This window comes from Micropterus salmoides, unplaced genomic scaffold (assembly GCF_014851395.1).
Source record: "Micropterus salmoides isolate LMB-PRFRI ecotype aquatic unplaced genomic scaffold, ASM1485139v1 Ms_hic_scaffold_14, whole genome shotgun sequence".
NCBI classification, from domain to species: domain Eukaryota; kingdom Metazoa; phylum Chordata; class Actinopteri; order Centrarchiformes; family Centrarchidae; genus Micropterus; species Micropterus salmoides.
This window is the reverse complement of record NW_024040485.1, coordinates 11160370-11174398: the sequence shown is the minus strand read 5'-3', so window position 1 is coordinate 11174398 and position 14029 is coordinate 11160370. Positions and strand designations below refer to the sequence as shown.

Below are 14029 nucleotides of genomic sequence, written 5' to 3'. Positions count from 1 at the left end.
GAGTGTATTTCTTCAAAGTTAAGACTAGTTTAAAGTTATCTTCATTGAAAAGTATAGTGCTTTTCCTTCAAAAATAAGGACATTTCAATGTGACCCCAAACTTTTGAACGGTAGTGTATATAACAAAATTATAAACGCAACACTTTTGTTTTTGGCTCCATTCGTCATGAGTTGAACTCAAAGATCTAAGACTTTCTCTATGTACACAAAAGCCCTATTTCTCTCAACTATTGTTCACAAATCTGTCAAAATCTGTGTTAGTGAGTACTTCTCCTATGCTGAGATAATCCATCCACCTCACAGGTGTGGCATATCAAGATGCTGATCAGACAGCATGGGTATTGCACAGGTGTGCCTTAGGCTGGCCACAATAAAAGGCCATGAACAAATGTACAGTTTCACTGTAGTGGGAGGGCCTGGGGGGGTCCAGAAAACCAGTCAGTATCTGGTGTGACCACCATTTGCCTCATGCAGTGCAACACATAGAGTTGATCAGGTTATTGATTGTGGCCTGTGGAATGTTGGTCCACTCCTCTTCAGTGGCTGTGCAAAGTTGCAGTCAGGTCAAGACCCAGATGAGCTTCCCAGAGACGGTTCCTGACAGTTTGTGCAGAAATTCTTTGGTTATCCAAAGCAATTGTTGCAGCAGCTGTCCGGGTGGCTGGTCTCAGACGATCTTGGAGGTGAAGATGCTGGATGTGGAGGTCCTGGGCTGGTGTGGTTACACGTGGTCTGCTGTTGGGAGGCCGGTTAGATGTACTGCCAAATTCTCTGAAACGCCTTTGGAGACGGCTTATGGTAGAGAAATGAACATTCAATTCATGGGCAACAGCTCTGGTGGACATTCCTGCAGTCAGCATGCACGCTTCCTCAAAACTTGCAACATCTGTGGAGTTGCACATTTTTGAGTGGCCTTTTATTGTGGCCAGCCTAAGGCACACCTGTGCAATACCCATGCTGTCTGATCAGCATCTTGATATGCCACACCTGTGAGGTGGATGGATTATCTCCGCAAAGGAGAAGTGCTCACTAACACAGATTTTGACAGATCTGTAAAAAAAATTTGAGAGAAATAGGGCTTTTGTGTACGTAGAGAAAATCTTAGATCTTTGAGTTCAGCTTATGATGAATGGGAGCAAAAACAAAAGTGTTGCACTTATACTTTAGTGTATTTATAGAAATAACTATATGTATTGTTTTATTTTATGTACTTTATATCTTATCCTATTCTAATATACATGTAATTGTCTGTTCAGTTCTATGTGTATAGCATAAAGGGACTGCAAACTTTCACTTCGTTGTGCAACTTGTGTTGCATAATGATAAATAAACTACCTTGATACCTTAAATGACAAATGATTTACATTTAACGGCATATTAAAGTTGCTGTTAAACCTGCACTTTAGTGCTCAGTAATTAATTTAGTCATTAATTACTGAGTTTCAGTAAGACGCGAGGTACTGTAATGAACAGTTAATCAATTATCAATATTGGATTACATCAGGCGACCACAGAGGCTTACAGAAAAGACACTAAAACCTGCACTGCTGTTAGTAACTTTATTCCATAGGCTTGACTGGCATGAGACAAGTGAGACAGTGAGTTGTACACAAGTGAGAGTACAATCACAGGCACCACACAGCAGTCTGTGGACTGAATCAGGTCTATCTCAGTGTGTCTACTGGTTCATGGCACTGCAGAAGGCTGCATCCTGGTTGGTGGTGAGCAGCTTGTCCACTCTGACTCCGATGGAGGACAGGGTGCTGTGCAGCTCATCAATGGTCTCCTTAGACAGGGTGGGCTGCCTGCTCATGATCCAGGCAAACTCCACATGCAGCACACCGAGGTCGGTGCAGCTATAGACCAGAGAGTAGTTGTCGTAGTCAGTAGACAGCACCCAGTAAGGAGCAGGAGGAGTGCCTGAAGGTGTTAGAAGAGATAGGACAGTCATATAAACAATTATGTCTGTGTTCAACTGCAATTTAAAGTGTTGAGATAGAAATGTTTCCAGTGTCCCAGAGAGGGTTTGTAATACATTTGGGGTCCTCACCCTCGAAGAAGGAGACCAGCAGCTTAGCAGGCTCAGAGGGGTCCTTAGCTGTGGCAGAGCCGCTGATGAAGTTGATTACTCCATCAGCACTAAAAGAATCAGACATCAAAAGATACAGTTAAACTGTGACACCAGTGGTTGAGGTTAAAGTACCCATACCACACTGAAAAAATACTCTGTTAGTAAAAGTAAAAGTCCTGCATTGAAAATGTCATTTAAAATAATCAATGCACCACAGTGGCTGTTATATTATTATATTGCGTCATTAGATTATTATTTGTTATACATTCATGTAAAAGCAGTTTTTTACTCATGTAATAGGTTGAGGTGGAGCTCATTTTTAAATAATTTCGTAAAGCACTGCAAATAATGATTGTTTTCAATATGGACTAAAGTTCTGAGAAACACCTTCACAAAGCCAGTTTTGTCAAACCTCTTAAGAATAAATTCCAACTATTAAAATGATTACAAAGAAAAGCAAAATCCTCTAATCTATGAAGCTGGAAGCATGAAATGTGACATGAATGTGAAAAATGACTTTACTGCATAGTACTTCAGTAAATGTAGGCAGTTACTTTCAACCACTGACTGAGTTACACAAACAGCTCAAGCAGTAAAATAGACCTCCTGTATCCATGTCTTAGTTGCAGCTACAAAAAGTACATTTTAGTAATCACACTCTTAATACAAAATATATCTAATGAACAAATGACACAGATTTTTATGTTTGATCTATTAGATATTTAGGAGTAATACTCACAGCAGCTCCCTGTTGAGGACGCCAACCACTCCAGGGCTCTTCAGGCTGTAGGTGGCAGTGCTGCACTCGCCCTTCTGGAAGGAATGTGGCAGTTTCTGGATCTCATACCATGTACCAAGATACTGCAGACGAAGCACAGGGAACATAAGAGCATGAAATTAAGTTATTGTTGTTTAAGAGCTACAGAATCTTGAGGCATTAAGTGGTTTAAGTTTTTGTTTAGTGCAGCAAACAATCACCCTAAAGGGCCTAATTTGTTAAATTCTGGTATTAAGAAAGAAAGATTAACAACAGAATATACAAAAGTAAGTAGCCTATAGGATTCACCTTGGCAGCATCAAAGTTCTCCTGAACAGCAGGCTTGGGGCATCTGCCTGGCATGATGACCTGAGCATTAGCCGCCAGAAAGGACAGCAGAGTGAGGGAAGTCACCTGGATGGCATTCATCTTTTCTCCACAATCTACAACCTGTAGAGAACAAATATATATTCACAAACAGAGACATCAGTGGAGAAAAGGGGAGAATCACACCTGCTACTTGCTTACCACTTTTACTAGGAAGCAGTAAAGTTCTGGGTTTTGATGGTGTTTTTATAGATCAGTGGCAGTTCTGCAGCCCCTCCTTCCTATTTGCATGTGAGGCTATTTTGAGAAAAATGTGGGGAAACTGGCACCTGTTCACATAGTTACATATTTTGTGTTTAAACGGACCTCTGACAGAAAAGAGGCAAGTGTAAAAGGCAGATTACTATACACAGACTCTGTGTCTGCTGTTCCTTGCCAATATTTTCACGCATAGGCCTAGTGGTCACTACAGTGGACAGCTATTCAAAAGCAGTTTACTTGTAGAGGCCATAGACTGTATATAAAAAGGTATAGGCCAAGGTTCCGATGGTAAAGTTGCACATGCCAATACAGTGGACACCAGTATGCCATGTCATACACTGCCAACCTCTGGTAAGCTGTTGTAAGTGCAACTTAAATTTGTCAAAACCAAGATGGCCAACCGACAATCAGAAACGCATACTAACATGCAAACATTTACTGATATATATAGTGAATATGTTAGCATGCTTAAGTTAGCATTTTGCTCAAAATACTTATAGCGGGTTTTTTTAAATTTCACAAGTTCTATAAGTATCATTAAAGTGCTCAACCCCAGTTTAGTGTTGAAATAGTATTTTATTATTTTTGTTTGTTTGTTTGTTTCCTAGAGAGGGTTTATATTAAATGAAGGGCCTTACTTTCTATTCCCATCAGACTCAGCTTTTTGGTTTAGTGCTAAGTAGCTCCTACTAAACATGTGGACACTGTCATTGTGAGCATCTTAGCTGATGTTATTTAGCATTTGGCTCAGAGTTATGGAAGCCCATTTCTGCCACTGCAATGAAAAAAAAGGTCTGGTTTGAGTCCAAACATGAATGAATCCAGTGATATGGGTGAGACCAACTGCAATGATTTATATTTAATAGACTCAGATGTTGAACCAAACGCCCTGTTAATCAATTCACTTTTATTTTTCATTCTCTTCAAAGCACATAATGTAAAATATTTTGCAGCACAGATTTCCTTTGCTTCACATAAGGTGTTTGATCAGCCTACTTGAGGCTGAGACTGCATAGGGCAGTGTTCTTCTTTTATTGATGCAGATGTTTAAAATGTGCAACTTCAGCAGACTGAAAAGAAGATTACCTGCCTAAAAATACTATACCCCATATATCTCACTTAAATTAGCTTTATTCCCTTTATCAGAAAAATATTTAAACCTAGAATTGTTTTATGATCCTCTGCCTTCAATTAGAGACTGAATTATGTGGTTTTTGCATTTGGCGGTTATGATAATATGTATAAAAGCAGAACATTTTTACCGCATTTGTCTCCATAAAAGACATTCAGTGTTCCTCCTTAATGTAGGCTAATACAACTATAGGATCTAAGGCTTTTCCAGTTACTGTATTTCAGGGATTCTTGATCCTGAAGAATCCTACTACACAGGCTCTCACGGTAATCAATACCTAAACAAGATTCCCACCAAGCGTAGGAGACATAATGCTTCCACCTTTGAGGGATTACAGCTTTGGTACAGTTATCAATCAGTGGGAAAGAATACAGGAAATACAGGTGATCCAAACACCAGATAGTTGCTGTAATTAGAAGATAGATTGTGTACTTGTCTGAACTGACTCAGGGAATTTATAGCCAGGTCTGTTTCTCGAGGTTAAACCTGCTCTGATCCCTTTGCCTCACTGTGACTCTATAATGCTGGGTGCAAACAGAAATCCCTTATAAAAAGCTTACACCTAGGAGACTCTTAAATTAGCGATTTAGATGTCCTAATGCTCTGTCCTCTTAATTCCTAATTCCTTTATTAGTGTTTTTTTTTTCTCTTTTCAGTAGAGCCATCAACCTAGTTGTCTCCGATATGTCCCTCCCTTGTTCATGTATAGTGATTGTACAAGACTTTACATAATATTGTTGTAATAATAGAGCTTGCACAACTACAAACTGCAACTATTAATAACATATTAATATACTACTAACATACTAATATATTGGTTTGTGGCCAATATATCTGTATCAGCATATATGTTGGCCAATACCAAAGAAGAAATTGTACATTACTGAAGTTTATAGTACAGTATAGTCATTGGTTTTGCCCTGTACATTTCTTGGCCACACACAATTCTTTAACATCCAATTTAATGGATCCTTCTAAATGATGTTACTTTAAGTAAAAAAAAAATTTATTATCAGATTTTGTTCAATTCTATAAAAATTTAGTTTTTAGTTTAGATTATTATTATTTTCAGGTCAACCACACATAGTAACAACAAATTGACCATAGAGTTATGAAAGTCAAATTATTATATCATAAGTCATAAATAATAACAAAAATTTAAAAATGGTGAAGCTGAAGCCTGAGTTTATTATGCCTACTCTTAAGACTTAACACTTTTTTATTACCCTTGCTCTACCCAAAGTAGCAGTGAAACAAAACAAAATAATTAAATAAATATAATTTAAAAAACAGAATACAACAGAAACAGATAAATAAAAAAAAAACACTGATCATAATTGTCATTTCTCAGTGATTTCAAATAAACTGTTTCTTACACATATTATTACATTATTTTAGTTCATCATTTTCCATAATCCCATAATTTATACCCTTTAACTCTAACAAATCTTTTCACATTTGTCCTTACCCTCTTTTTTTTCAAACATATAATGTCCGCTAAGTGGATTCCTGCCATCCTTCATTGCAAACAACCCTTCGAAGCAGTCAAGTGTTCTGCATTTTGCTCTACACATTATTTGGAGAGTTTTGAAGTCTTTTTAAGTCAAATAAATTCATATATAATGAGTTGGTTGGGTAATTGTAGTCAGCGTTGCTGACAATTCTTATGGCACTTTTTTTTCAGTATATAAATAGAATCTGTGCAGGTTTTGTAACAGCTAAATGTACATTATTGTCACAAACATGTAGCAAAATTCCTTCTCTGCATTGAACCCATCCCTTAAGGGATGCCCTGGGCAGCCACTGTGTAGCGTCCGGGGACCAACTCCTGATGTGTTTGGTCAGTTGCACTGAATAGAGAACCTAACATGTTTTTTGATGGTGGGGGAAAGAGGAGCACCCAGAAGAAACCAACGCAGACACAGGGAGAATGTGCAAACTCCACACAGAAAGGCCGGGACAACTGGGGCTCGAACCCATGACCTTCTTGTTGTGAGTGCTATCCACTGGGTCTACGGTGCCATAAGTGTTTTCGCCATACTCCCACACAGTGTGTTGTATGGAACTATGAGGGAGCAGTATAGAATAAATACTGGTACCACAATAATGCAATACAATTAAATAAGTTACAATTAACTAATTTCAGGGAGATATAAATGTTTATATGTAATAATATAATAAAAACAAAACAAGATTTCAAAACAGAGCTCATAGTATATTTTTTAAATATGCTCTGTAGTTCTTTCTCTATAAATTAGGACCCCTGTATCTGACTAAATACTGGTCTCGGCTTGTGAAATGTTCAGGAAGATGAATATCGGATGACTTTGGTTGAGTAGGAGTGAATCTGTCAAAAAATTTTGAGGTAGGGTTTAGTTAGTAGTAAGGGTGGTTATAAATTCATAACCATAAATTGCCCATGACTACTACATCAATAAACACATATTGTTAGTTGTAGTAGTATCATTAGTATTATCATTACTTTTTACATTAGAAGAACTCATACAACAGCAAATCCTGATGTGATAAATAAATAAACAATAATAATAAATAAATTAAATTGACAGAAAGGGAACAGGTTTAAGATATTCAGTAACTTTGTACTAGCGTCGCTATTTTCTGAATCAAATAACTTTTCAGTAACGAAGCTCTTTTATTGACCGAGTAGCGCGGTAGCTTCCACACGCGCTACATTTTCCCAAGCATTTCTGAAGGATCAGTAAGTGACGCCACCGCCACACACGGACCTGTACGTGCAGCCGGCAGAAGCGCTTCCGTGTGACGGTGACATCACGTACTGATCCTTGGGCTGATGTTTGCGACTTTGCTGCAGGGAATAAAGACACGCGCGACTGAGTTTACTTTCTATTGTGATAGTTATTGTAACACCTCCTGTAAGAAGGATCAGGGTCCAGCCTGGACACCTCTTCCTCTAGTGAGGAGGAAACTTTGATATGTAGTGACAGAAACTTGTTTCCATGTATGAGATCTCTCTCTCTCTCTCTCTCTCTCTCTCTCTGTCTCTCTCTCTCTCTCTCTCTCTCTCTCTCGCCCATTGCCATGAATGTTTAGGTTGTTTAGGTTGAGCACAAATTCACAAACAATACAAAATATATAAGTAATTCATAATGTGATAATTAAGTTACTTTATACAAACAACAATGGTTCTCCGTTTGTTGCATGAGGAAGTACATTTAGCTGCAATGATATGGCAATAAGTAGGAGAGTTTCTGTGTGTCTGATTTAGCTCGCTCTCACACACACACACTGTTTGGAGCAGTTTTTAGTTCTGTCTTCTATTGCTACTGTGGAATGAAGTTAGTTCAATATAAACTAGGCCTATACTGTGTGTGTGTGTGTGTGTGTGTGTGTGTGTGTGTGTGTGTGTGTGTGTGTGTATAATATTATATTATATAAAATATTAAAAAAATAAAAGTAGCTTAGATGTAACTAAGCTACTTTAGCCACGTTGCTGTAGCTTAGCTTACTACATTTCACTGGGGGGTAGCTTCTGTGTAGTGAAGCTTCATTTAATGTAGAGTAGCTAGTAGCTTAGCTCACTACATTACAACACTGTGCAGCTCTGGTGTTCAGATTGGCATCTCTCTACACACACAGCTGTTAAACTATGAATTAGACAACTGCAGCATGGTGCTAGTCATGCCTGCTAAGAACAAGAGTACGAGCACCTGACCAGCCCACCTGGATGACGGAGGAGCAGGGAAACTTCCTCTTCAGCCACAGCAACACATTCTTGTGTTTGTGTATTTCTGCTGCAGCAAGCTGAGGGTAAAGCCTGAGTTTGGTGTAATGGATCCATCCAGCCCCACATCGAAGGCATAGTGGTGGTGTAATGTAATGTACTTTAATGGTATGGTGAGTGATTTCCTGGCTCACATTAGATCCCTCAGTGTCACAGTGTACCAAAGCATCGTTGATGACCAGGTGCGCCTTGTCATGTACACAATTTGTCAGAGGCAGAATAATGACCTGCATAGTGCTCATCGCTGGAGGGTAATCTGGGCAAACATGACAATGACTTCAGTTTCCTCCATAACTCAATTTGGTACCTTTTGTGTGAGGAATTCTACCAAGACCGAAAAGTATTGGCACACCGAGCAACAGGCTGCCTTCAAACAAGAAAATCTACACTGTGGTACCATAAGATAAATGCTAACATGATGATGCAGGTATATTGTTAACCATCTTAGTTTAGTAGGTTAGCATGCCAATTAGCACTAAACACAGTACAGCTGAGCCTGATTGGACATTGTTAGTTCTGCAGCTGTTTGGTGATAAACCAAAGTATTAGACAAATGATATAACTACAGAAGCACATATATACACACTTATTACCTACAGTAAATAAGAAATAATCTCACATTCAGCAGCATGTTAACAGGTCCATAGCTACCATTTAGGATATTGTGGTCATATCTTTGGGGGTTTTACTAACCTGTTGGGAATTTACATCCTTCTCATAAATAAATACATAACAGGATTCCTGCGAGAATGTTATTCCTGGCAGGATGTAGAAGGCTTTCCCTCAGCATTTAGACCTTCATGTTGGGAAATTAAATATAATTGAACTGTGAAATGGATAAATAATTTATGACAAATCCAAATTATCCCCAAAAAATATGAGGATGGAGATGCATTGGGGGTACAGGAGAAATTCTGGCTATGGCTGTTCTTCGTTATGTGTCAGTGGATTCTGGCTGTTATGGAGTCAAAGCAGGTTGTATCTAGTACCACACGGTTGTACCTGATTTCCACTGACTACCAGTTTAAAGGTACACCTAGCTACAATGAATGCAGTCTAATACAACAGTCTTGCAATAAAGTCTACCCTTAAAAAGGTTATAATCAGTAGTGGAATGAGTACTGAGTACATTACTCAGTAATGTACTTAAGTAAAATTTTGACATATATGTACTTTACTTGAGTATTTTCAGTATGTTGAGAATACTCCTCCTCATTTCTGTGGGAAATATTGTACTTTATACTCCACTACATTGATTTGGCACTTAGCCTACTAGTTACTTTTTACATGAAAACATGATACGCCTATATGATGCAGTATTATACTACTAGTTTACCCAGTAGTATACAAAGTATCTAAAATGTCTCCACTGATGAACTGTGACATTAAAATGCTCTTATTCATAAGTGATTCCTGTGACAAGAGCCATTCTGCAAAATGAGCGCTTTTACTTTTATACTTTAGCTAATAATAGTACTCATGTTCTTTTACTTACAGTAAGTAATATTTTGATTTGACTTTTACTTGTAATGGAGTACTTTTAGATCATGGTATTTCTACTTTTATCTAAATAAAGTATCTGAGTACATCTTCCACCAATGGTCATAATGTTCAGTTTTTATTTAAACTGTTTCAGAGAGGTGTTGATACTGTGATCATTTTGGGACATGTAGTTTGTGGTGCACAAAATAATAGAAACATCTCTCTGTATAATGTAACACAATTCACCACAAACTGCAGCCTCCAAAATTATCATAAAATTGGGTCAGCTCATCTCTAAAACTGTATTTGTCCCAGGACTTTTGTATTAGACTGCATCAGTTTTAGCTAGGAGTAAATATGAACTTTATATATGTGTGTATGATAAACAACACAGGATTGCACTGAGCTCTGGTTTAGTGAACTCTCCTTGACCCATATGTTGTCCTGCACACTGAGAAGGTGATAGAAACACCATCATGCCCGTTTATATCATGTCTGCTTTTTAGCAAAAGTACCTCTCAGCCCACAAATTGTGCACAACTTGCTGCTCACCAGGCATAAAGAAAACATAATTCAGAGTAGTGTCCATGCTGTAAGCGGTTGGTGAGTACAAACTGTCAGATTAAGAGGTCTGAGAGGATGATCCAGACAACATTTAGTCGGATTTCTAGCAAATTACCACCAAGCATGTTTTGGTCAACCCTTTGGCACCCTGGGGAGTGCAATACTTCTGACACCTACGCTAGACATATGAAGAAACACAAAAACAAGACTGATCTGTTGGATTTTCAAAGTCTACAGCCAGCATCATGCAGCCTCTCTGCATGTGGCCGCAGAGCAGTTAAGGAGGGGTTGGCCATTTTGCCACTGGAAAAGGAAGCTAAGCATTTAGGTGTCTTAACTATGGTCTAAAGTGCTAACAAGGGATTAGTGAGGTAAACGTTGAAAGAGGTTTAGCACTCCATGCTTAGGACCAGTGCTGCTTCGGTAATTACACATCAGTTGCAAGGTGCGGCAAGCAGTTGGATGGGAGATCATAGTGATGTCAGGACAGGGAGGGCTTACCGCAGGAGATAAGGCCAGCTAATGGAGATGAAATGAATCGGTATTTAAAAGGTCTTTTTTAGTTTAGGCAGTTAGCTGGCAGCAGACTGCGCTCAGACCAGTTGGCTGGTTAGTGGGAGGCCCATTAGTTGGGAGTGAAACAGAAACACAGTACAGAAACGGGTTCTGTAAGCTGTCCAAACGTTTTTCTTTTACATTTTTGACTTTTTGGGACAAAACCCGTTCCAAGCTCTGCTCACTGGTGTGAACTTGAAGGTAAGTCCATTAAAACTTCCTCTTTCAATCGTTCCCACACTTCCTTTTTTCCCTAATGCTTCTCGTTGTGACCAATTGGTTTAGGTTGTACTTGTGTTGTTGTAAATCACATTTATACTGCCATTATTCTTGTAAAAGAGCAAAATCTAGTTTAGTCTAGTTTATATAGAGTACATGGAGAAACAATCTTAAAATACATGCACGTAGCTGAATATTTGCATCGCAGTTATAAAAAAGAATTTCAAAACCTTGGTAAACCTTGTCGTGCATAACGTAACCAGTAAACTGTATAAAAGGCTACTTATCCTTCAGTGAGTGATTCATCTAGAGGCCAATGGGATTAGAAGCACAACCTTGAAATATGTCTAATTAACCTAATAATTAGCCCAGATTCTGTAATGACATGAAAATAATGCTAAAATACATGATGACTTTGCCTTATCAACTGAATTGGTTTGTATACGTTATACTGTATATTTCTATATATTCATTTAAATTTATATTTCACTTTATCCTTATAATCACCATGTTTTTCAACATTTTGTCCTGTGAGTTTATGACACTGCACATAATTCTTAAATGAATAGAACCTGCAGCGCTTCACTTATGACGCTGCTTCATGCAACTGACATAATATACATGGCTTTAGCATGTGTTTGTTGTGTAAGGATTAGGAAGGACTAGACAATACTTCTGTCTTGTCTGATATGACCTCCTCGGGGCTCCATCTAAGTCGTCAGCAATTTTTCCCTTTAATTCATTCTTGTAATGAGATTAACCAGGCAACAGCAAATCCAAGGAGTCCAATCCCCGGATTTGGCAGCTGCGGTGTGGCCTCTGGTCGTTAAGTAAATATGACGAGATTTTTTTGTGCTCACCTGTAATGACAGTTTCACTCACAAAATGCCTGAAGCCACATGGAAACTTCCATGTGAGATTTTGTAGCTGCCCATGAAGTTTGAGTGAGGTCAGGTTTGTACATACGTTAAGTCTCAGAAAGTTAAACAGAACCTGAGGAATGTATTAGCTGTGTGTTTGAGCAGGCCAAGTATTCCTCCAAATTGCACAAGTTGCCACAAGGCTAGCTCCGCTTTGTGCCTCGCATGTGTTAACATTACACTGGAGTCATGGAGCTAAACATCAAATTTACTGAAAAACAACACTAACCCCTGTTCTGAAGGAATTTTTAAAAATCATAAAATTCTCTTTTAATCATCTGGATGAAAAAATATTTGGTCTGCTGCGCGATAAAAAGTTTCCCAAGTTACAATTCTGTTTCCTAATCCAAACAAAGATGGTAGCAGGAAATGACACATCTACTTCCTCAGTTTGCACAACATGAAACATAATTAAAAATGTTATTATCAGTAACATTATCTGCAAACCTCTCGCACTTCAAGGTATATTGTTTTAGCTTGTCTTTTATATGTATGGTACTGTTTATTTCAGTATGTTCTTATTTATTTACTTAGGTTTTATTATTTGTATGTTGTTGTTGTGGCGTCCTGTTCCACTGTGAATAATTATATTGGCAATAAAGTTAACTCATTAGCATATACTGATGTTTCTTTCCAGTGTTTACATATTTTCATACAATATAACAATAATATTGATTTTGCTATTATTTCACAAAAAGAGCAAGCACATATGTCAAGGAAATACAGTCACAACATGGAAACCGGTTTAAAAATGATTTGTCATTGTGCAGCAGACTGGATGTTCTTTCATCCAGATGGTTACAGGAACCTTTGGGGATTCTGGAAACACCTTCAGAAGTGTTTTTCACAATCTAGTGCCAACACAAGTTCCTTTTTTTTCTGCAGCCTTCACTGTTTGTGGTACTGTTTTGTCTGCACTTTTTCTGCAGAGGCTCTGGAATAAAAATTACATTTCTTGGTTTGTATTTTGATTGTATTACATTTGAGATATAATCATTAAGTTATGTGCACTGTTCATCCACTCAAACAGTACAACACGGAGAAAGTCTGATCATCTTGAAATACGTACAGTTGTTTACAGTATCACACATGAAAGTGTAAATCATTAATTCCCATTTGAAAGAATGTGAAGGCGATAATAAATTACACAACACCCTGAGGCTCGGGGCTTAGTGCCCACTTGGGAATTACAGAGACATAAATGGTGAAATACATTTTCCCTCATTTGCTGATGCTGGCTGGTACGACATTGGCAGACAAGTTGAGGTGGAGACAGGGTGCGTGTGTTGGCGCCACATAGCTCCACATAAACCGATTGCATCCCCAGATTTATCCCCAAGGTGTTTTTAGGACATCCAAGGAGCTAATGGAGGCTAATAGGCTTAGCACTTTGGGTGTATTGTCCGGGATGCTTACAGGCCAGGTTTGCTGAGGGTAAAACTCTAAACGTGCGGATTACCTCCAACACATCCCTTTAAAGTGCTGTATAGCCAGGACTTAGCTAATAGGATCCTGGGGGTAGCAGGGGCCTGGAAAGGTGGGGATGGGGGTAGGATGGGCCAGCAGGGCGGTCTGCAGGCAGGTCAGCAGATGTAGCTAGCAGACTGTTGCAGGACTAATAAGGGATTACAGCCCTCAGATTAGATGGGCTTCAGAGGGAACTAGAGTGACTGTGGATAATGCGCAAGGCCTCGGGGCAAATCATATGGCAGGGTGTGTCTGGGGGAGGGGACGGCAGAGAAAATGTGAGTACAGTTTGCACATGTACCACACACTGGAAAACATATCAAATCAATCAAATGCAATTATTACCATATGTTTATAATCTTATGTCATATGGAGAGGTGGATGGTGAACATTAGTGCTGTGAAAATTTGGATTCATCAACCCAGATTTTATTTCACACTGGTCCTGGATTAGTAGAACTGGATTATTGCGCTGTCGTTTACAGTATCATATTTGTAATGGGATTTCAGCA

At 38.6% G+C, this 14029-nt stretch overlaps 1 protein-coding gene across 2 annotated transcripts; it reads right to left on the bottom strand.

Annotated features, from left to right (window-relative positions):
• Positions 1-1545: 1545 nt before the first annotated feature.
• Positions 1546-8568, bottom strand: LOC119901882 (apolipoprotein D-like). 2 transcript variants are annotated; one of them, XM_038717630.1, is made up of 5 exons: positions 8251-8568; positions 3138-3278; positions 2811-2932; positions 2051-2139; positions 1546-1920 (listed from the first exon to the last, which is right to left on the bottom strand). In XM_038717630.1, exons 1-5 carry the CDS (start codon positions 8551-8553, stop codon positions 1679-1681), a joined length of 897 nt encoding a protein of 298 aa, XP_038573558.1. In that variant the 5' UTR covers positions 8554-8568; the 3' UTR covers positions 1546-1678. The 2 variants fall into 2 exon arrangements, with proteins under 2 accessions (XP_038573558.1, XP_038573559.1); XM_038717631.1 differs by lacking the exon at positions 8251-8568 and adding an exon at positions 3357-3424.
• Between the last annotated feature and the right edge of the window lie 5461 nt (positions 8569-14029).

Coding starts and splice junctions, on each gene's coding strand:
- LOC119901882 (XM_038717630.1), bottom strand. CDS start 8,553: ATGAGCACTATGCAGGTCATTATTCTGCCTCTGACAAATTGTGTACAT. Junction 2,933..3,137: donor AGAACTTTGATGCTGCCAAG/GTGAATCCTATA, acceptor CTTCGTCTGCAG/TATCTTGGTACATGGTATGA. Junction 1,921..2,050: donor GCTGGTCTCCTTCTTCGAGG/GTGAGGACCCCA, acceptor TAACACCTTCAG/GCACTCCTCCTGCTCCTTAC.